The 24,627-nt window shown below is 39.5% G+C and overlaps 1 protein-coding gene across 1 annotated transcript in view; it reads right to left on the minus strand.

The window, feature by feature from the left end:
- chd7 (chromodomain helicase DNA binding protein 7) overlaps window positions 1-23,930 on the minus strand; it is a 58,024-nt gene extending 34,094 nt beyond the window's left edge. The window contains exons 1-2 of the mRNA XM_039677903.2: window positions 23,665-23,930; window positions 1,059-3,036 (exon numbers count right to left, since the gene is read on the minus strand). Of these exons, the coding sequence (XP_039533837.2) occupies window positions 1,059-2,870 (1,812 nt within the window). The 5' untranslated portion in view covers window positions 2,871-3,036; window positions 23,665-23,930. The remainder of the gene's footprint in view (window positions 1-1,058; window positions 3,037-23,664) is intronic.
- Window positions 23,931-24,627: the final 697 nt, after the last annotated feature.

A 24,627-nucleotide genomic window follows, 5' to 3' on the forward strand; every position in this document is an offset into this window, starting at 1 on the left:
TTCTGTAAGAATGTATCATTTAACTTAAGTAATTCCAAACTTCACGAAGTAGAACATTATGTGATCAAATACAAACAACTTAACATGCTCCACAGCATTTACAGCAAGGCAATGTAGTAAAATTAAAATATTTTATTTTGGAGCACACCCCTAGTTAAAACTGATTATTTTTTATGAAAAGTATGCACAGATGAATAGTTTACACTAAGATCAGAAACATATTAGGAAAATAGGGTGAAAATTCATGCCCCCTTTTTAAAATTTAAAATCACACCATATTAGAGAAAAATATATATTAGGATCAAATGACTTTAGGCAACTCATGATCCGGTCACAAGTGATGTGGATTAAAGAATACAGACTGATCTTAAAATGTCAACAACAAAACTTTAATATCAGCACAATCAAAAGACACCATCACTGACATCGAGCCATGGATGCCAATGGTGGTATGAGTGAGTAAGACACAAAAATGCTATGTGCAGGATGTGTACGTTGGAATAACAGCAGCCATTGTGTGTGAATGGGTCACTAGAGAAAGAGGCTTTCAGAGCAAAACAAGCTAATGGTATCAGAAGCACGTGACACTGGCTCCCCCCTCCCAACAGGACGCATCCTGCTGTACACCATTAACTCACGCATGAGTCCTCCGAGACAGGCAAAGCAAACAGTGCAGAATGAGAGAGAGAGAGAGACAGAAATGATGCAGACAGAGTGAGCAAGAGGGGAACGGAAGGAGTGCAGACGGGGGAGGAGAGTGATGCTTACTGCGAGCAGGAAGGGAGCATTTCCCCTTCAGAGTGGGAAGGGGGAGGGGTAGGGGTTAGGAGATTAGCACTGTGGCGCCTGTGTCTTGGGGAGGGCCAGGATATGCAGCGAGGAGGAAACAAACAGCTGTAAAAATCCATTTCCACACATGTGGGGCACGGGCGGCACCATAGCCGGCAAGAGAAACCTTCAAAGGGGCCTTCTGCCACCCATATCCCACATGCACAACATGGATTTTCAAAAAGACTTTTTAATGACAATGGAATGCGTGCTTCATTTGCACAACTCACCTGCATGTGAGGCACTTTCTGCATTGGTGGAGGTGACTGGCGAGGAGGTGGCCATGCCTGCTGAGATGGAGGGGAGTTCTGGTGGTGTGCACCTAAGTGTGTCTGTGATGGAGGAATAGAGGGAGGGGTGTGCACCTGCTGCAGCTGTTGCTGCTGGAAAGGCAATGGGGGGGTCTGCAGCTGCTGGCGCTGTGCTTGAGCAAGCATTCTCTGGTCCTGCGGGCCCATTGGCTCTGTGTGGTTTGCACCCAGTCCTGCTGGAGGTCTTCCTTGAGCGCTCGTGGACCTGTGATTGGGTGACAAAGCAGCATACATCTGGGTTGGAGGAGGATGTGGGTGTGAGGGATGTGATGGTAGCTGTTGGTGGGGATGTTGCTGCGCTGCATTCATCGGCCCGGCTCCTCTCTGGGCATGAGCCATTGGGCCTTGAGATTGATGTGGCACGACAGGGTAGCTGCCAACATCGGTTCCCAAACCAGCACTGGGTGGCCGGCCCTGCTGGGGAGGTGGGGTGCCTGCAGGGGTGGCCAGGTTCCTCATGGGCGACATGGAAGGAGGGGAGGCGTATGATCCCTGAGGTGGAGTCTGTAGCTGTTGCTGCAGCTTCTGCTGGGCTGTAGACTGGTTCTGAGCTTGATGCATAGGCTGGGTGTTGATTTGGTTCACATGAATGGGCTGCTGGTGCATTGGTCCCTGTTGAGCCCCAGCTGTAGGGTAGCGCTGGGGCCCTGTTGGGGCAGGGTAGCGTTGCACCTGGGTCACAGGAGCATTAGGGTTGCTGTTGCTGCTGGTGGTAAGGCTCAAGTTGGGACTCATTCCTGAAGTGTTGGCTAATCCCTGATTAAGGTTGCTGTACGAAGGATAGGGAGGGTACTGCCCTGAGCTGTTTACAGTGTTGGAAGGGACTTGCTGGTTGTGCATGTTAAATCCCATGGTTTGGTGGGGTCTTCCACCCATGACCTGCTGCTGCCGTGAAGGGCTTTGTGGGAACTGGGGGTTATGGCTGGCGACAGACTCCGGATGACCCGGACCCTGGCCGGGTCTGTGGATAAACTGCTGATTGGGTTGCTGATGCTGTTGAGGAGGCTGTGCCGGGTGACGCATGGGGGGGCCCGACATGCCGGGATTCTGAGTTATACCCATGTGACCCATGAAATGATTGGCTTCCTGAGGGAGGCCTTGTGGAAAGTGGTTCATTCTGGGAGGTGTTTGGGTCTGGTTGTGACCCTGAATGGCATAGTCACCACGGCCAATAAAAGGGCCCATTTGGTGGGTGTGTCCTTGTGGTCCAGCAGGGCCATGCTGATGAGAGGAGGCTTGTGGAGGTTGCTGCTGGAAAGGTGGTCTAGTTTGTTCAGGCACCTGCATCGCTTGAGCACCCCACACATTTCCACCATCTGGGAATGATTGGCTCCGCCCATCTCCTTGTGCACCCGGGTAGACATGATGCCCTGCTGTCCCTCCCGCACTTGGTGGAGCACCATGATAGCGGGAATGAGGGGAAGACATGCCATTTACTGGCCCATTCCCCATCAACCGGCCCCCCTGCTGGTCCATTGGATGCATTTTGGGCTGCTCATACTGATTAAAGTGGTCAAAATGGTGGCCAAGCTTGGCCTGTCCAGGGACAGCAGGTGAGGAGAGGTGAAGAGAAGAGGGGAGCTGTCCGTAGCCTTGGTGCTCATGGGGCATCTGTTGACTCATGGGATTTGCCTGACCTTGGGGGTAGCCACAGTCCCCCAGGCCCTCCAACTCATCAGAGAACAGATTCCCGTCGTCTCCAAAGAGGTTGATCATGCCTGGGTCAGCCATGGCTGCAGTGCTCCTGCAGCTTCAGAAGCAGGACACGGAATGTGTGCTTACACAGAGGTGGTTGTCCTCAAAGCCGCTAATCCGCTAACTAATCTGCAGCATGTCACTCCATATTTTCTTAATTCTCTCAGAGAACAGAGCGTCAGGCAAAGTCAGGTTACAGGACCTGGAGAGGAAGGGAGAGAGAGAGAGAGAGAGAGAGTATTAACAAAAATAGCTCTAGGTGAGAGCAAGCCTCTTCCATTTTGTTCACTTAAACCATGCTTTATTTAATTTTCAGGCAGTGAGTCACAGCTGTTGAGAGATATAAGAGCAGTTGAAGGGTGGTGAGACTGAGGTTTTTTTGTGCACAGTTAAATCAGTTGTAACTGACTCTTTGCCAACCTTTGATCCCAACCCCCACCCTCTGTTCCTTCTGCTCCCAAACAAAAGGGCTGACACACACACAGGCACAGAGCCTAAATTCATTCATTCTTTACAATTTGTTGATGGTGAAGAAAGAACAAAGGAGTTTAAAGTTAGGCAGACGCAGTGGTAGTTAAACAACAGCAGCTGCCAGACCAGGCAGGCAGATGTAGGAACACAAGCAGGCGGCCCACCTGCTGAAGCAAAGACTTAAAACCAGCCCTGTTGCTGCCTGTATTTTTAAGTGTTTCTGGAATATTTGAGTATGAGCAAGGTGTAAATTCATGTGCACATCATGTACTTAAGCAGCTTGTCCCAATTGCAAGGTAATCAGATGAGTGGGGGAATTATGTAGATGTGACAAACCAGGCAAGGGGGAGGGAAGATGCAGCCTGCTGAGATGGTCTACTCAACCACAACTACCTCCATGTGTGTATATGCAAGTTAGTGAGTGAATATGCACGTGGGGGGTGGCAAGGAATGCATCGCCTCAACTTCAACTACACTTCAAGAAAAATTTTCCATCCCAAGCTCCTCCCATTTGGTTTCTCCTTCAGCCCTTTTTCACCCAACCCCCAATTTCCCTCTTTCGCTAGGCCTCTCCACATGGCTGTTAAAACTACCCTGGTGAAAATCTACACTGACCAGCCTAATCTAAGGATCAAAGACAAACTAAAACAAGCTGAAACTGTACAGTTTCATTTACAGAATATTTGCAGCATAGTTTTTTAGTTAATTGTTATACATCACTACAGCAACAAATGACAGATAAAAAAACAAGTAAAAAAACAACAACTTATAACTTCACATTTGCAGTGGTCATGTAGCGTGGTAGGTGGTGTCAAGACTACCTCTAAAGCAATAATCACAGTATACAGTCACTACTACAAACCAAACACAAGAAAATAAATAAACAATGCACTATTCCACAACTTCACCAAAATCAGCAGACCAGCACAAACAACCATTCAATTTAACTGATAAGAATGGGATCCTTTAGCAGGGAACTACACAGCGACCAAAATGGTCGCATATGCGACCTTTTGAAATCCCATTGCGACCCTAATTTTTAATGGGTCGCAAATGTATCACTGACTATTTTGACGGGTCTGTTTTTTTTAGTTTCTTTCGGGTTGTATTTAATCTTCTAAAACCTGTCGGATCGTCCGCTTTTTGTCCCGCCAAAGCCTTTTTTGATCGCGGTGAGTGTTGTAGAGTAGAATGACTGTTGCGTTTGACAGGGCGCAAACGAGCTGAGAGAGAGAGAGAGAGAGCGCGCCCTGGCCACGCACGCACTATCACGTCTTCACACAACACAAGCGCTGTCTTGCTCTCTCTCTCTATCGTGCGCATATTATTCAAATGACATGATAGTAAAAGGTTTGTGTCTTTATAATAGACACGCTAATCATCATATAGGCTACCATCTGAGCCTGCATGGCGGCAGGAAAAAGACGCAGAGATGTAAGACACCGTGTCTCTTCCTTACACCAAAGGTAGATTTGCGGTCTGGTGTTTGGCTGATAAACTCTGCCATGAGCAAACTAATTATATTGCTAGCGCTGATATTGACATCGACTAACGTTAAATGATCACTAGCAGTTTTTTAGACTAACGTTAGTTTTTTTATAATCATAATCGCGTGATTCACGTGAAGACACCTGATTGGCTAATACTACACACTGAAGATAAATTAAATGTTTTATTAAATAATTACTGAAAATATCTCTCTCTTCATTCCACACCCCAAACATGACATACAAAATGTTGTGGAACAGAAACAACCAAAGATATATTTATAAGCTATCATGTTATTGTCATCACAGCTTTCCAACAGTCCTGCGTATGATTCTACATTGATTAAAAAAGAAAATCAAATGTGTTTTAATGGTAATTATTTTATACGGAAATCATGTATTTATAATTCAGATGAGAATAAAGTTAGGGTTAGTTAAAATTAAGGAAAACAAATATATTGATCTGAAATATTGCAAATTAATTTTACATTCATTCAAGTACAATTACCAAACATATATCAAGGTCATTTTGTCTTTTTATAAATTTAATTAATAAACTAATTATATAAAACTATTGTCAGTGCACTACAAATAAACTGGTTCTATGCCTTTATTAATAAAACTTAAACAACTTAAAAAATACGAGGCTTAAGACATTTATAAAAATGCCTTCTGCATTTTTGTTTTGCTTTTCACTCCATTGTACCGAAATCGTACTGAACCGTCTGAATGTCTGAACCAAGGTATGAACCCGACCCAAACTTGACTTCTGTACCGTTCCACCCCTAATGCAGTTTCATTATTATTCATTACTATCCAGAGTGCGGCTTACTATAAATAATTTGTGTGACCAAATCATGTTTTGCGCCAGTAACTGAAAAAGTTAGTAGCGCAAGTGCCACCAGTGGAAAAGGTTAGTGTAGTTCCCTGTTTAGGGGCAGACATAACTAAACCATCCTTAACTTTTTTTTTTACCTGAAGCCCTGAAGATGGTGAGATGTTAACAATTACAACCACAGCTTAATAGGAGTGATGAAAGGATGAGAGATGCCTGTGGGTGACAGCACCACAGCTTTAATCTCCTCACAACTCTAGTTGAGCAGAAGAGAAGTCTCAACACCACAACCATAAATCAGTCCCTATTTACCGGAGTACTTTTCTACTCTTGCTGCACTGGTGGGGGAGGGTGGGAGTTCCTACAGAGCCATGTTAAAAGCCGCAAATTTGAATCCCTATGATCAGATTTGGCGTCTAAGCCAGCAGGCTGACCGTTCACCCAATTCTCTTTGGAGAGTGACATGTGGCAGAGTGCCAAAGCGGCTCCTTCTGAAGTGCCACACCCCTCAGGAGGAGCACAAGCCATAGAGCAAGAGCACCGTGACGTACACACTTAACTCATAACGTAACTACAACGAGTGGGTGGCCAGGCTTGCCCCTGACCGGAGGCCAGAACAAGCGAGTATGCAACCATTCAAAACCATGAACATACATAATGTTGCTAAAATGACCTTGCCAAGCCAAAAACATATTTAAGCGGTCTACAATATTTGTATCCTCTAAGATAAAAGCCTCAAGGTCTGAATTTCACTAGTGGAGGCCAAAGAAGAAAAAAATAAATAAAAAAAAATTCAAGAATGTTTATCTTAGACTATGCTGGATGTGTAAAAAAAAAAAAAAAAAAGAAAAAAAGTTACACAAATAAATTGCCCTAGGAAAAGGAAATTGCGTCCAAATTACTGAAAAAGAATACCAGAAGTTAATCTATAAAAATCAAAGTTTTGACTTTAATTTTTGAATAATGAGGAATAAGCCAATTCAAGAGTCAATCTATTTTAAAATCATACAAATGTAATTCATCGTCAAGAAGAATTTACTGGGCATATTGGGCAAGTAACAAATATTAAGTAACATTACAACATCCACCTTTAACATTACCAGTGATTCATAGCTCAAGTTACTGCCTAGAGAACATGAAAAATGTGGTTTAGTGTGAGACTACAGTGATGCATAATATATCTGAATAAAGGTCCACTCACGGGTAAGTTAACGCCACAATTGCCAACCCCTCATTGAGAATTACTCGTGCTGGTTTAGCAAAAAAGGGAGTATTTTCAAGAGACACTGTGCTGTTCATGTGTACTGCGGGTTGGTTTATATTTTTCAGTCCATTTCTATGACAATGAGCCAGTTTAGATAAGCAGTTATAATTAAAGTAAAGCTGCTTTTTGCTTAGTCAAGCTAGTGTTTATTTGTATTCAAGTATACATGTTACAAAAAGAGCAAATTAATATATTTGAAGCAGAGCTCGATATTAAGACAATTTTTATGTGCTTGTCTTTTTTTATGTCGTAAATATAATTTATTCTGAAGCAATATCATCAACAGTGTCCAAACAGCTTTGATATTTAAATGTGAATATTGTAACATCTGCACCTTTAATGCAGATTAGCATCATAGCATAAACCAGTTTATTCAAATGACCGATTCATTCAGAAAGAAGACAGATGTTTATGAATGGGTCATTGAATCTTTGACTCAACCGATTCATTCAAAATGCTGTATCATTCAGTAATGAAAACACGGTTGAGTGTTGTAGTGATATAGTTCTGCTGTGATCCTTGTTTGGAACTATTTTCACTGCTGAATAGAAACAGAGCAAAAACAGTCAATACTGCATCTAAAATTTAAGCGACTTATTTTTTACGGTTTATTGAACTGTTGTATGAAATCAATGTCACATTTTTCATTGTGATGGTATTCCTAAAAATGTGAGGTGTGAGGTTGCTTAACTATCATATGTTAAAAATAGAAACGGCACAATTAAAATTTTTATAGGTACTGTGTCGAGTTTCTTTTGTATGAGCTACGCTCATTTGTTCAAAGTCCCAGTGAAATCAAAATTGACCCTATTTACTTTGTTAGCACATATTACTAGTCTTGTGTTGAACAATTCATCTGTACAAGTAAATATTTATAGAAAAAAAAAAAAAAAATTTTTACCATGGTTATCTTCAATCAAAATCTGAAAAGTTACTTTCGGTCTGGAATGGTGTCTTTCTGATGTAGGTTTGACGGCTTGCGTTGGGAAACACTTAACCACTCCCCTCAAACCGTTAAGACGAGACCGTGGAGAGGAGGAGCGCTAGAGTAAAACCCTGCCTTCTGTTCAATATTCCGTTTCACTTGGAAATACGTCACAGCACTGGAGAAAAGTCGTTTGCAACTTCTGGTTCATGGGTACTTCAAATTCTCCTCGAGAGGCTGCACGAGCCTAAACAGCGCAACCTTGTTACGGTCAGTAATAGATTTATTATTTACTATCTTTGTTAGTAAGTAATAAATCTGTTGCAAGTTGCAAATCTGTTGGAAGTTGCAAACGACTCTCCATCTCTAGCTCATAGCAGTCTTAACGGTTTGAGGGGAGTGGTTAAGCGCTTTCGCAACTTACAATGTAATGAAATCAGAATCACTCTCGTTTTAGTGATTCCCTAGTTGTTTTTTTTATTCGGACAACAATACGGAAGTGCTATACATATATATATATATATATATGATTATCTCAGTTTGATTTTTGTGCAGTTTTGTTTTTAAATAGAATAGAAGGGAAGAGAAAGTGTTAGTACTACTGAATCAAGTGCTGCTGAAAAAGATACGTCTTCAGCTGTTTCTTGAAAGAGGCTACTGACTCAGAAGCTCTGGTTGAGTTAGGCAGATCATTCATTATGTGCCTCTTTGAGATGATACCACAAGATGACATTCGCTAGCAGAGCACAAGTTTCTGGATGGCACATAAGTCTGAAGTAATGAGTTTAGATTTGAGGGAGCAGTGCCAGTGGTTGTTCTGTAGGCAAACGTTAGTGCCTTGAATTTAATGCGAGCTGCAACTGGCAACCAGTACAATTTTGTGAGGAGAGGAGTGACGTGTGCTCTCTTTGGCTCATGAAAGACTACTCTGGCTGCAGCATTCTGGGGCAGCAACATATGATAGATAGGACAGAACAAGAAAGGCTATTAATATTCTTTCATTGCGTCACTGTGTATAATATGAAAGGCTCCAATACAGTGCGGCACAAAGCACTTGTGCGCATCCCGAACGCAGAATGATGCGCTTGAAGCCTCATGGAGTCACAGTGCGCAGCGCGTCGAGTCCACATTGAAAAGTTCAAAGCACAAAGGAAAGACATATTGATGCTTAGTGTATTATACAGTATCTATCAATGCAATAGTTTGAGCCTTTAACAGTTTTAAATTTTTTACTGTGTGCATGAAGAACAACTATAGTGCTCTGACTGAGTGTAGAGATCTAACAGACACCCGGTAGAAAGTAACATAATTAAGTTACAGCAATAAAGTCAAGCAAGATAAAGTTGTTTTATGCGTAACATTGAATCCTCTTGAAGAGATTTTCATCGTGTTGACTCATACCCGAACGCGACGTGCTGTTTGAATGCTGAATGAAGAATGACTGACAGCCACAGCGGAGGGAAAAGTTTACATGACCTTGAATTAAATGATTCTATGATCATTAGACTATAATGACTTCAGAACACTTATAATAGAGTGCATAAAAACTTTATGGTGCTTTATAATGTTTTTGTGCCTTTTGTGGGGCTTAATAATATACGCGCAATATCGTATTTGGATCGGCCTTGTCTGACTGAAACCCGATCCGGCAAAAATGGCAGTATCGGAGCAGATAGCGATACCGAATATCGGATCGGTCAATCCCTAGTGAAAATAAAAAATGATCGGATGTTTATTTTAATTTTATTATAAAGTTGCGTTCACGCCGCTCAAATAGCACGCTTAGGCAGCTACAGAGAAACTCAAATGGAACTGTTCCTTACCATTCTTAGATAAGTTCAGCCTGATGGTGGAAATCAGCTAAAGAGGCCAACTGTTACAATTATACAGTTTACTCACAGAAGTAAATACTGATGAAGTGAAAACACTCACTAGCTTCGTGTCAGTGTGTGCTCGCTGCTATTATGCCTGTAAAGCAAGGTTCACAACTCCACAGTAGTAGGCTATACAGTACAGTTTAAAACGTGCAGCGCGATTCATTTAAAATTTCAACGGACTTGAATAGTCACACATTTTTATAAATTTATCGATCACGTCCGGTCAGCGTGCCAAGCGGAAAAAAAAAAAACGCGTGTTTAAGTGCTGCAAGTCTATGGTCAACCTCCTCTACTTAGCTACAGCCATTCAAAAGATAGCATGGCAACTGCAGATGCTGGAGACCCATCGACAGAACTTAAAAGACTGAGAAAACTGAGAAAGTTAGTCGCACCAGTACAACCAGTGGGAAGAGCGAGTCTAGACCCCTGGTTGCACAAATACAGAAGACAAATTAATTAAAAATTTTTTTAACAAAGATTTTCAGGTGGATCTACAGAAGGGATGTGACGACATTTTTCCACTGGTTAAACGGGTAAACCCGGTCTCACCAGGAGGGGTTTTAAATCGCTAATTTAAAGGCAAAAGTAAAATGCACGGGAATGCATAATGGTGTGGTTATGCAGAGCAGCACTGTTTTGTTATTGTGCCCTGAATTGGTGATAATTTGAAAACGAAACTAACGCGTGCACGGCCACACGTCAACCAGAGCGAAGCGAGCAGAACAGAACATTTTTCCATAGGAATAAACTGAAAATGTACACTCTGTTCTGCTCGCTCCGAGCCCATTGACACGTGTGGCTGAGCACATTTTAGTTGTTTAAGTTATTTTGCAAATTCGCTTGACAAAATAGTCCACAGTCACCTTATCAGTCATCTCCTCACTCTCGTGATGAATGAAACCTGGCTCCTGTTGTTAATCTTGTATAGGATGCGTTTCTTTGAGGTAGCAAAGTGCGTTTACCAGTGTTCAGTCAGAGCTAATAATAACTATTGGGAATTAATGAGAACACTATTTTAATAAATCATTGTGAATTCATTGGCCTTAGCTGCCGTTTTTAGTATGTTGTTCCAGGAAGAGCGCGTCCACAACAGGACTAGCACACCTAAGAGGCAACGTTGGTGACACGTTGTAATAGTCGTTATATATAAGATTTTTAAATAAGTAATTTAATAAATCATCAAATCACATTGACTCATTTTACAATCCTATTAAGCCTTTATTTAGATTAAAAACTCTTTTTCATTTTGTGGATTAGGGACATAGCATTTTGAGCACTTCGTTATGCTGTTATTAGAGAGCCCGACTGATATATCGGCAGGCCGATATTATCGGCCAATATTAGGCATTTTCCTAACTATCGGTATCGGCATTTATAATGGCCGATGAATTTTATTTTTTTTAAATGCGGGTGCGGTGATTCATGTAAGGGTGGCGCTGCCAATAAAGCACATAAAAGCTGTCACAAAGAACTGGCAAAAGTAATGATTGTGAATACATCAAATATAGCAAGGAGACATTTTAATTGTTTATTAATAAACAAGAGTTTTCAGTCAGTGTTGCTGCAAAGTTGACAACGCTACACGCCAGAGAGAAATGCACATTTCATACGGATTATTTCATCTCTAGCTGTTATGCCACTGCAGTAGACACATATTGCAGCAATAATGGTAATGATTAATCAATCGTTAATTTAAACGACGATCGATCATGGGAATTTGTGAAAAGCTGACATCCCTACTCTACGCACACCTAATAATAATAATTATTATTGTTATAACCTATTTTGATGGGTTGCTTTGAAGACCTTTCAGTTTCTGTGCGTGTATGATATGACTACAGTTTTCTCAAATGAAACGGTAAAATGCTGATGAAGTGACTCTCAGAGCGTCTCTGGAGATGGTTTATGCCCTCATATAGTGAGACAGCAGACTGAAAACACTGAACGTCATCGTGCTTTAGTGTGTTAAATGAAACCACGAGTCTGTGCCATTCATTCACACAGACAAAGAGAACATGCAGGACTAATATTTAAATAGTCTTTTTGATGTCTAACATTCACAGTCACATTTTGCGGTATATATCGACTACAGTGCTCCTAGTAAAAAAAGTTAGTCTAGAGCCCTGCACTTAGCCTGAGATCAAAACGAAAGCGACTAAAAGCAGCTGCCTATTAATGGGTATCAAATATACCTGGTACTCTATACTACAGAAATGCTGGTATAGTGACATTTTAAAAATTTCAAAACCGACTTGGTACCAAAGTACCGGTACTTTTGACAACCCTAATGGATACACATCAAAATTTCACAAATCAAACTGATTTTTAAATTATAAACCAAATTAAACAATTTACATAAACTGCAGCAATTAAAATTTTGTCAGAACCTCAAGTAAATTACATGGTATTTTGTTTGGTTGTCCATTCAGAATCATGGGAGAATCGTGATCTCCATTTAAAAACAAAAAAAATTGTGATTCTCAATTCATCCACAATGATGAAGCTCTGATACAAATATACTTATGGAGACCGTAACGACATGAGAAAGGTCTCACTGAGGAACAAAATAGGCAACATCTCTTGCCAGCTACGTGTGAATGGAAGGGATTCATGCAACCTCAAAATCACTTTCATAAAATTTAACTTACTAAATTTAAGGTACTATCGGCAAGAAAGCCAATCAGTCGCACTGATAACTTAGATGTCATGGCTACAAGATTAGTTCACTGAGGTTTTTTCCGTTCCTCATACAAAATATAGGAGGTGCATGTGGCATTAAAGGGATAAACAAAACCACCATTAATGTTTGATAAAGCCTTATAGTATGAATACATATTTGATGAACATTATAGGTCACACTGACTTGTAATCTTGCATGGAGTAACATTGAAGTTCACTTGATTTTTGGTATAGAATACATTTGAAATTTTGTTACAAAAAACAAAACAAAAACACAGGTAACACTTTAGAATAAGGTCCATTAGTTAATGTATTAATTAAAATGAAGTAACCATGAGCAATCCATTTGTTATGTGTTAATCGTTGTTAACATTAGTAAAGACAAATACAGCTGTTCATTGTTAGTTCACATTGCATTAAATAATGTTAACAAGATTTTAATAAAGTATTAGTAAATGTTGAAAAGTAACTAACGAACCTTCCTGTAAAGAGCTACCAAACTGCAAAATCCCTCAACAACAGTTGCCAACAAAACATCAGTATTTCTGAGATGATGCTAACAATAAGATCATGTTTATAAGGGCTAACAAGTTCATGCTCTCTTTCGTTAATCGTTCAACAATCATCTTTTGACACTAGCGATAAACAAAAGCAGTCTGAGCCGGTTTTCAGCCATCTGTGTCAGAGCACCAACCCGCATTGTTTTTTCCTGAAACCAAACCAACCAACGTGGCCTTGCCAAAAGAGCAATGCTCTGTGATACTAGCACAGAAAAAGACTAAAGGGAAAAAAAGTGGGGGAGGAAAGGCCCACCAAGAGCGTGTGATTGCAGTCATTAACACCGACAGTCTCTTTAATGCACTCGGCAAGCAAGTCACTGATTAACCAATCCTACCTCCCCAATTTTCCCATTTCACAGGGAGCTTTAAAACTTGTTGAGAGGGCAGGTCTATGGCCACCTGTGGTTTGTCTCTTGAGTTTGAGTTTAACATACGAGGAGGTGTGCATCATAGCAAAAAGGAGGGGCTGCACTCAAAACAAGCTCCTTGCACAAATGCTCTCCAGCAGCATTACTTTTATTTCATTCCCCTCTTCAACAACCCCCACTAGAAGCTGCAACTGCAGCTGGGCATAATTTATATGTGTGCTCATCCACATATGCATGGGCGGGGGTTTGGAGGGGGTGTATCTGTGGCAAGTAACTGAACACAAAGACAGTGTAAGGGTGACAGGATGCTACGGGTGGGTAACTGGAGAGTGAGCGGGGGTTAGGGCCGTAGAGCTGCTCCATTTGCGTGAACTGGTTCCTTTACACAATGCTCCTGTAATTAAACGGATGAGCCCCCCTCCCCTCACACTTTATCATGCTATCTCACCCAAAGGGGGTAAAAAAAAAAAAAAGTACTTAAAAAAAAAAAAAAACTGTTGCTTGTGGAGAGCCGTGCCGTCTGCGTGTGATATGATGTCATGCAACAATCATTACAGTTTAAATATGAAGCAGTTCTTATTAGACGAACAGTTAGGTGGAAACATTTCAGTCACACGCGGATTTAGGGTAAGAGGGAACAAAAAGGAAGAGAGAACTTTGACCTTCACTTCCAGACCTGCTGTCACCCAGTCTGCCTCTGGCACTTGAGAACCAGCTGAGAACTTGCAGCAGGGTCAGCTGGGGCAAGAAGCCATGAAATTTCACTGTTCCTCTAGCAGAAGATAGAAAAGGCTTTAAAGCGAAATAATCTCAACCATGCCAATGGCATAGTTTGAAGGGCTTCAGACTAACATTAAAGAGCAGTAACACTGGTGTGTTCTACAGATGGTGGTGACAGCACCTGATCTGGTAGCACTGGGGGGAATTTTTAATCAAGGTAATTTAATCATAAAATTACTATTGTTTTGCATTAATACGCACAGTTACCAAGTAGCTTCATGTTTATTTCTTTGAAATGCATATTTGACATTAAAGGAGTGAGCTTGAGTGAAGATGGAGATTAAATTAACTTATAGGGATTTTTTTTTAAAAAATATTTTACTCTTATTAAATGTACCACTGTTCTTCTCTAGTATCATACTGAAATGACTGACACTTCAGTGATTATAAAAAGGAGCGCTCTTTACTAGGGCTGTCACTTTACGTTCGAAAATCAATTGCACAATCGATCGGACCAACCAACACAAGTATCGAAAACGAAAATAGGGAATCGATTTTAACAGCCTTCTCCAAGTGTGAGTCCAGCTCGTCACGATTCGCAGCAGCGAACGCACGCGCGTCACAGCAACTGCAGGCTCCGACAAACACGCATAACAGCAAACTATACTATACTAATTCAACAAAAATGTGAATTCTGCTGGTATTCAGACAGTCCCATGCATACAGGTACAGAGTCGGGCTACAATAGCCTACATAGGCAAAATTTGTTTAACATTTAAATAATCGAAATAATAATTCTAATTGTAAACAACTATGTTGAAGCCTGTAGTAATGTTTTTCATTGATGTTATGGCAGTCCACTCTGCTTGTTTTTCGAGAATGTTACACTCCTGTTTGTTGTTGTGCACGAAACTTCACACCAATAAATCATCAGAATTATTGCTGACTTAAGCGCACTTTACGTTTATCCTCCTAATCCCTTTTAGTTGTCCGTGGATTTGCCTTTATTTGGCGCAAATGGAAATGTCTTTAGACATGGAAAATTGATTTTACAATCGATTCAATGAAAACTTGTCTCAAATCGATCAGGATTTTTTCACAAAAGAGACAGCCCTACTCTTCATCATGTAATTCAGTTGAAATTTGAATAAAAGTGTTTTTCATTAGAAATTGACTTCCCATTTACTTGAAATACAAAAAGTGCTTAACTTTAATAAATGATTTCTTGATTTGATATTTTATCATGTTATTTCATAATGTCTCAATATAAAATCAAAAGCAAAATGTGTGAAAAAAAATATTAGTAAGTGGAAATAGCTTTTGTAGACGTGTGATTCTGAAGACGTGCGACATTCAGATGGGTAGGAAGTGAAAAGCAGTATGGACGAGATGGGAGTCCACAGCCCATACTGTGCTGGTTTAGAAAGGTACAAACAGAAAATCACAATATAATTTGGACATGATCCTTATGTTATGAAAATGAAGGATTTTTCTACTGAATTTAAATACTTGCCTGCCATCGAGGCTGTAGATATAGAGAATGTGATGTGAGTGAAGCCGCCATCACGCCGTGTTGAGTTCTAGTTTGTTTATTTAGGGCAGTATTTAGATTTTCTGTTGTGATTGTGACATTTTTTGCAATTGTAGATCATTCATGATGAATCGAGAATTGTTATAGGAACTCGCATACTTCAGGGAGAAAACTGGACACTTTTTCACCTTTTCTACATGTAAAAACACTAAAGGTAGCAGGTTGAGGAGGAGGTGATGTGGAGAGACACCGGATAGCATATCTAGTAATAAATGTCACTGATTAAAACCCCATCACTCAAAATAATCACATTGCAGAGTGTTTTTGAAATTTTGTTTTGTTTAATAATTAACAATTAACATGAGACTATAACTCTGACACGAAACTTGCATGCAGCCACTTCAAAACTGTTCACAAGCTTCTATGGAATAGATTTTAGTTATCGTTTGTTGAAATACTATTTTTTTTATTGTGTGTTGGTGTCTGTTTGCTGAAAGTGCCCCTTTTCCTCTGTGGTCATATCTGAAAGTATTTACAATGACAACTACTAGGGGTGGAACCGATCACAGTTGATTCGTTCGGATCAGGCTCCACGGTTCACCACACGTGATTTGAGGATTTACTGCCAAATTGAATCATCATTGAGTGAAAGATTATAATGTGTACGTGTTTTGTCTTATCAATTAACACATTCAAATAATTTTAAATGCGGAAGAGGCGAAATATATATAGGCTATATAATTTCTACAACTTTCAGTTTACATATGGGAACAATCTTTGAAAGATGATCAAATCATGCTTTTGATCATCACATTAAAAATAACATTTAAAGTCTAAAAGTGAAAAGTGCCTGAATTTCTCTATCAAAAGTTCATATGAACCCTGAAATTTAAAAAAACCCAAACATTTGACTATTTATGCCACAATACCATGGTTACAGACAGTGTTTACTTTTAAGTTAAAAGTTTTAACCCATGGTGAATAACGTTGATTTCTATGACTTTGTTCGTTCATGGCACAATCTTTCTCCTGGTTTCCACATCAGCACAGTTTGTTCTGATAGCTATATGGTTTAAAACTGAATTCTGTGCTTAATTTGAATGATTCTCACTAGATCTTGCAGCGATGTTATCAATACTGCAGCAAATTCAAATGCTTTCTCACTGTGTATTAATGGTGTCGCATAATCAAAGGTCGGCCTATGAGTACCAGTTCTGAACACTGTCTATTTAATATTGGTCCGAGCTAATAAATTTTGCACACTTTCGTTTCCTGCTTGAGGCTCTTTTTCTTTCATCCATGATTAGTTTCAGTGGGTTTCAATCTCAGAACATAAACTTTGACACGGACAACCACAAAGATGCATCACTAGTGTTAAAATGAGCAAATTCAGCTCAAAAGACGCTAGGATTATACCATCTCCCGCTGTGTTGTACAGAGCTGAAGTTTGGAGTCATTTTGGCTTCCACAATAAAGAAACAACAAAGGAAATCAACAATTCATGTTGTTTGCAATATAAGCCATGATAAAATCCAATACTCACAAATGCATTTAATCTAAGAGCTCACTGATGTATGCATATGTAAAATAACGCAATTATCAAAGGCATATAAATCAAAATTGCCAAATTTTACCAAATTAAATGTTGATCCTTGATGAGGTATAGGAGTGTGCAAACTTAGAGGGTGTTGACGGATCTACTCCATCTGGTTTTGATCATTGTTCTGAATTGATCAATTCTGAATCGGGATGTAGTATTTGATTTAAAAAAAACTACTTAAACAAAATATTGTGCTGATGTAGTAACAACAGTGACTGACAAAAGCAGATGCAGATTCCACTGTTCTGATAAAATATAAACTTTCTCAGATTGTTTTAAATATAGTGGTATCACTATGAGACTCTCCACTCCTTCCTAAAAAAACAATATACTTTACCTATCTTACAGTATTGCTGAACACATCGCATAACCATATTCTTGCCAATACACACCACTAGAACCCAATACAGGGCAGAATAAAAATATTCATGTTTCTGAAGCTGAAAATACAGAATTAGCCTATGTCAAACATGCATATTACTTACTACATACATTTGAAATAATGTAGGTCCTTTTTTACTTGTAAAATCTGACATCTAGCATTATCAGGACACTTAGCATTATCTGTAGTCAAAACTTATTTTCTCACACACTACACACTAATCGTGGATCTCTGTAATAGACTCCCTGTGCTCACCATGCCATCTCTCCCTCTATTAAAAGACTAACATAAGTCATCTATAACGCTTTAAATCATCATACCACTAAAACAAAAAAACACGATATGTTGGTTTAAATTGTTTGTGCTTTCACTTTAAGGCTCCAGCGTTTGTTGGCCTCATGTCATTCTTGCACGTCACGCACATACATCGAAACTTCAGTGTTTACCACAGTATGTGCGTTCATCAGTAAATCTGTTCATCATATAAAGCAAATACGTCTCTTCAGAAGACTTGGATTAAACTGCTCGATTGATTATTACGATCATAGATATCAATATAAAGGCTAGATATCTCGTCCGCGCTGCTGGCCAATGGAGGTCGACGTCAGCACCTGGCGGCCATCTTGTCACAGGCAGCTCGCTCACTCGTAACATTGTTTTAATGGTGCATGTACTTTTTAAATCATCGTAACATGTTCAAATTTCTACCGATTTTCAAACGGCTGGTTTGTTATAAACGTCAGAGATGTAGTTATGATACTCTGCATACTTATGAATAATAAGTGTATAAATAAATAGTCCAGAATTATAGCCAAGTTAATAACATTTGTAAGAAACCAAACTGTTTGTAAATCAGTCAAGATTTCAACGAGATAAGAGTATTTCTTACATCAGATAACACAGAGCCCGCCAGAAAGACTGCCTATGACAAGATGGTGATGACGATAAAGACTCCGCCGTGAGACATCTAGCCTTTATGTGGATATCTATGATTACAATGCCTTTATTGGGATCTTCCCTTAAGTGTCATACCTTATATGCTGAGTTTCGGTTCATTTATGAGACGAGCCCCAGTTCAAGCGCCAGCACCTCCATTATGTGAGTATCTATCGTCTGCTATATTTACTTATTAAATCCAGGCAATTGGTTGATGAAACATTGATTAAAATTAAGATACAATTAATACAAAACGAAATTCACTTTAAAGAAAGGTTTTGTGCTTTCTTTTTGATCTATCTGTGAACGTTTCACTCTGCGAGATGTGATTAAATGTTTTAGTAGTGCTTTCAGACCAGTCACATCCGTAACATAGTTTTTTTCCTCAAATGCGAACACGAAACATAAAAGAAAATGAATGTTTTTTGTTCTGTGGAGACTACTGTTACTCATAATTTGTATTCTGAATATATAACGTTGGTACATGTATTCCGTTACTCCCCAACACTGATATTAGTTTAACCTTATCTGCAAGATTTTTTAATAACGCGGTTATAGAGTTCTAATGACTGTGTTGAACTTAAACAGTCAGTCTCAAGGTTATATAATAACCATTACACCCCTAGCTGAGTCTTGGATAAAACTAACTCATCACATGCCGCCTTGGCTTACACACATGTGAAAATGAAATGCCTTCGTTTCATCTGATGAACAATTAAGTTTATGAATCGCAACACAGGTGTGCACGTTATCCACAGTGTATCATCATAACAACTGTCAAAAATGGTAGTCTAAATGTTTAACAATGTAAAAAGCGCCCCCCAAAGCGCCTGTGAAGCGAAAAACGCAAATGTCTTATCAGATTCGGTGCGCATCGAGCTTGTTGGAACCGTCTAGTCGAACTGAAAAGAACGATATAAGTTTTTGGTGGTGTTTTCGTCATCAGCCGAAAACCATCGGAAGCGCTTCAACCATATTCAGCACGAATAAAATGTGTATTAGATGTCCCTCTAGTGGACCAAACGTGTAACAACAACAACAACATGCTATAGTGGCATTGGCGATTCATAAGCATGTGTAATGTCATAAATATTAATAATAAGATAAATTTTAGCATTTAATATTCGAATATTATTTGAATATTAAATAAAATAAGGAATGGAATTCAAATAGTATTATAGAGGAAGATTGACAGCCCTAATATCAATACTACATGGTGAAGTGATGGAAGGTTTTAATCTAATCATGATGTCAATTTTACTGTAGTGACCTGAAGGGAATTTCTACATTAAATCCACTACTAAAAAGCCTACGAATGCAGTGCAGACTATGTGTGGCTTTAAAAAAATATGACAGAAAAAAGCAAGTTTAAATTTGTTGTATGAGTGGAAAATGGCTGCTTTGTTTTGACCAACAAAAAAAGGGGAAATGACAAAAACAGTGAATTGCATGCACAACACGACACTATTAACAGCGGATGCGATTATGAAAGCTTTTAAAGATATTTGGAAAGGCTTGATTAAACACACCAACAGAGAAGCTCATATCATGGTACAGATCAGATGCATTATTTTTGCACCATTTTGTTCACTGCCCATATAAATGCGGAGTTTATAGAAACTTTGTGAAAAAAAAAGTCTTCAAAGAGGAAAAACAGAAATAAATTCATATGCAGCAGACCCCTAAATTTAAATATCTAAATCTTCATCCATTAAAGGCCAACACCTCTCATTTGAATATTAGAGGTCTCATCCATTCCAAGCTATTCATCTAAAACGGTTCCTCCATCTTCTGTGTGGCAGGGAAGAGGGGGATGGTCAGTGAAAAAGAAAAAAAAGCCTGCTTGTTTTGCAGCACAACAGGCCACTGCAGCCCTCCTGCTAACCCACTGCAAGAGGAGGGGTTGGAGGGAAAGGGCCTGCACACAGTGGTGCTGCCCCTGGCGTGGATTGAAAGCATGTTGTCAGATATCTGAAATACCAGCTTTGAAAGCACCGTCCAATATCAGTGTTTGTGTGCACATGCATCAATGCAGGGGGTGCCTGACCCACTCTACCGCAGGTCTCCAGATTTGTCACAGCCAGCCCCCGGCTAGTTTAGTAACAGGATGACTGGCATTCATTTAAAATGGTTACAAATTAAAAACATTATATCTGCTCACTGTTTTGCAATGCATAACTATGGCATAGATTTTCATGTTCAATGAATTGCTTCAAGGCACAGGAGACTTAGGTTTAAACAGGTTTAAAACTGCAGTGTGTAGGTATCTAGAGGCCAGGGTAAAGAATTTCACTATCAAAACACTAATACTGATTCAAATGAATTGGTAAACATAGCTGTCTGAATCTTGTACATCTCATGCAATGCACTTAAAGGGATAGTTCACCCAAAAATGAAAAATCTGTCATTGATTGAATCTGAAGATGACCGAATGTCTTGCAAGCAAGTTTGCTGCAAGACATTCGGTCATCTTCAGAACACAAATTAAGGCCTTTTTGATGAAATCTGAGAGATTTTCATCCCTCCGCTGAAAGCTACGCCACTACCACTTTGATACTTCAAAAAGTTCATAAAGAGATCATAAAGCTAATCCATATAAATTTAGCAGTTAAGACCAAATTGTCAGAAGAGACTCGATTGCGTTACACGATAAACAGATTGAATTTGGTCTATTGCCCACAAATAAATTAAACTTTGATCAGCGAACAAACAACGGAACTTGCCGACCAACAGAACTTGCTCACGAGAATGAATTTAAATTCAATTTGTTCATCATATAAAGTGATCACGTCTGTCCATGTCATGGACTAAACCGCTCAACTCGTATAGATTAGTTTTACGATCTCTTCATGAACTTTCGTAGGCATCAAAATGTCAGTTGCCTAGCTTGCTATAGGGACAAAAAGATCTTAAATTTCATCAAAAAGACAATTTGTGTTCCGAGAAGATAAACGAAAGTCTTACAGGTTTGGAGTAACATAAAGGCAAGTCATTTTCATTTTTGGGTGAACTATTCCTTTAAAGGTACATTTAGTAAAAACAGACACCATATGCCATACTTGCATTTTCACAACGAGGTTAGGCACAATATTTTATATCTCATTAATTAAAGCATACAAACTAATCTAAACGACTTACATTTTGCTGAGATATCAATAAAACAAGAAATAAATACCCCCTTTTTGTTAATTTAAAGTGGCAAAATTGAATTACTCGTTAAAAAAAATCGAATAACTCGTTAGTTCAATAAAAAGTTAAGCAGACTAAATCGAGACGAATTTCTCTGAACTGCAACTGAAGCTTACGTAACTCTTACAAATAATGTTTTCTCACAGATCAAATGCAATACATGGGCGAAGTTATGCACTGTAAGCGACTTTACACTAGATACAAATGTGTACTGGAACAACAAGTTGGAATCAAACTTTCTCTGAGGACAAAAGAGGAACCAGCACCTGATTTTTCGATTTGATGCAACTAGTGAACAAGCCTCGGCAACCACAAGAAAAGGCAAGCGAGACGAGAAGCCTAAAGCGACTACAAAGCAGTCTCACATATGCTCTGCCATACCGACTTCATAATATCTGCTCATCGAGTTGACCGACACACATTAAAAGCTGCCATCTTAGGTTAAAGACTTGAGGCAGAGAGACAACGACGATACCATCTTTACACGATTCTTTGTTAGACTTTCAAGATTAAAATCGTGTTTCAAAGAACTTTTTAAAAACACTAAATATGTTAACAACAGTTGTTTCAGTTAATTCGAACGACAAAATACAAATACGGGTTAAAATGGCATAAAAACACTTACGTTACATGATAAATTATAAATTAGCCTGTCCCCTATTCGTTGCTCTACAACGCTGTAAATGAAGCAGGTGCTTTTCAAGTTTTCTGTGTGGCTTTAATATGGAGATTGGATAATAAAACCTGCTCGACTTTATGAATAGTACGACAAAAACAAAATCGTAAACTTTTGAAAAACACGGAAACTCCGCTAAAGATAAACCAGGTGCATTTTTTCAGTTCCCCTCAAATAAAGTGTCGTCCGATCCCTCCTCCCTATAAACCCCTTATACCTGTTGAGGGGGAAAGGGGACAAAAGAAATGTGAGATGAGTTGTGTCCAGCTAGCAAGTTAGCTTGTCGTGTGAGACAATGAAGTCGACGCTGTCCGTCTCTTTCAGCAGATCGGCCACTTCCAACTAGCTAATTACCCTCAGCGCACGCCAGCCTCTCCAACGCGCCTCTCGCAGCCGACCAAACCATACAAAAAAACATTTTCCCAACTCAGAACACAAGCAACATCTATGAATTAAGATTCATGAAATACATTAACTTCTATAAATGAACAGATAAAGAAAACGAGGAATTGCCCATCTGGCCTCAAGCAACCTTCCCCGGTATCTATATTGTCCTTTGGACGACCGCACTTTCCTGCTCGCTTTGCTGTTTACACATACTATTTCGAGCATTATCGAATGTTATAAGCGAAAACCACAAGCATAAAATGTTAAGGCTATTCTTACGTAAAGTTTCGTGCGCGTGAAAACTATTTTTGAGTGTAGTTGTTGATACGAGGGGTCGGGGATCTCCCTCATTCAGCTCGGCCAATGACTCACCTCTACGCTCAACCACCTCGTGTCTCAACAATTAGCTTGCTAACGAACGCTTACTTTATATGGTTTTGAAAAAATATATTTTCATCGATTCGTGAGAAATGTAAAGGATGTGAGTGTTTTTCTAGACCTCGAATAGAAATTGCATGTGTAGGCTATAATTTAACTAACATATTTCTCGCTTCCACTCCTATGGGGATCTGTGCGGCTCTATACAATGCAGTGCGCGTGAGCTAAATGAGCTAATGTTAGCATGTGCTCGAGCTAGTTTGAGATTCTTCGAGAAGTTAAAATGTGAAGAAACGAAAAACTAACCTCCGGATTCGGTGTTCCTGTTAAAAGTTGAATTAAAATAACTTTTCGCCGTTTTAAAACAGTTTACACCGCGGGTACCGCCATGGTAACGTACAAAACAAGTTAAATGTGCACGCAATAACACTTTTCTCACAATGAAAGTGCGGGTATATTTGTACAACAATGTTAAAAACGCTAGGAACCAGTCGATAAGTTTGTGTGCTACTGATAAAGTTTGTTGATTCATATTGTATCATTAGAAAGAAAGACTATTCCTTACCCTACTTAACGCGGGTCAGTTTAGGGTTTTCACCAATTAACTCCTCTTCATCTATCCCTAAAATCCGTTTAAATACGTGAATAACTGTCGAAATTCAAACGCTGTCGGTAAAGTCGGCGTCTCAGCGTTCCGTCCTCGCCGACTCTGCTTCTCTCCTTTGTGTTAATTTCACTCAATTCGAGTTTAATCCGATCGATCCAGGCAGTTGCGTTCTCGTGTCCTCTCCTCTAGACACTCGCGCTCACCTTCCACAGGCAGGGGGCGCGTGCATGACTTACTGGATAAACATGCGTGCGCGTGAGTGACCTCGCCGGGCTGTGACGCAAGCGCTTTTTTTTCTTTTACTTTTCAGGTCTTTATAAACATTGCGTATTTTTTCGATACCAAATATTTTCATTTAAAAATCAATATTTTATATTTTCATATCATATTTCGAGGTTTTAAACTTTTATAGCATGTTACATCGAAGTCTCTTTTTTTGTGCATTATGCACTTGATATCTCATATCTAAGTTTTAAAGATTTTTTGTAAAGTAGAGATCACATTGCAGGCTACAGCAGGTCTATATGTAAACAATATTTTTTTATGACTGGAATGCAGTGAATAACTGTGTCTTTTACAGTTAAACATTAGAAGGATTAAAAACGATAATTAAAGATGTTGTGCTTGCTTTCTTGAATCTGAGGAAATTTCCATTCACAGCTGTACTATTATGGGTATAATTATACGCAACCAAGCTATACACACAACCAAGCTATACACACACACAAGAGGAATTTACCTGAATCGTGAAACAACCAATCCCTGTTGGCGTCTGTAGCCCGGATGTTCAGGTCTGTCTCTTTACGTCAGTTGTGTACATGCGTGCGGCACTTTCGGGTTTGATATATGCCTCTGGCGCATTCACAGACGTTTATCATCAGTCGTTACACGCTGTGGTTAATGTATTATTGGATGATTTTA

The sequence above is a fragment of the Pimephales promelas genome, chromosome 5, assembly GCF_988280905.1.
Source record: "Pimephales promelas chromosome 5, fPimPro1.hap1.1, whole genome shotgun sequence".
Taxonomy (NCBI): Eukaryota; Metazoa; Chordata; class Actinopteri; order Cypriniformes; family Leuciscidae; genus Pimephales; species Pimephales promelas.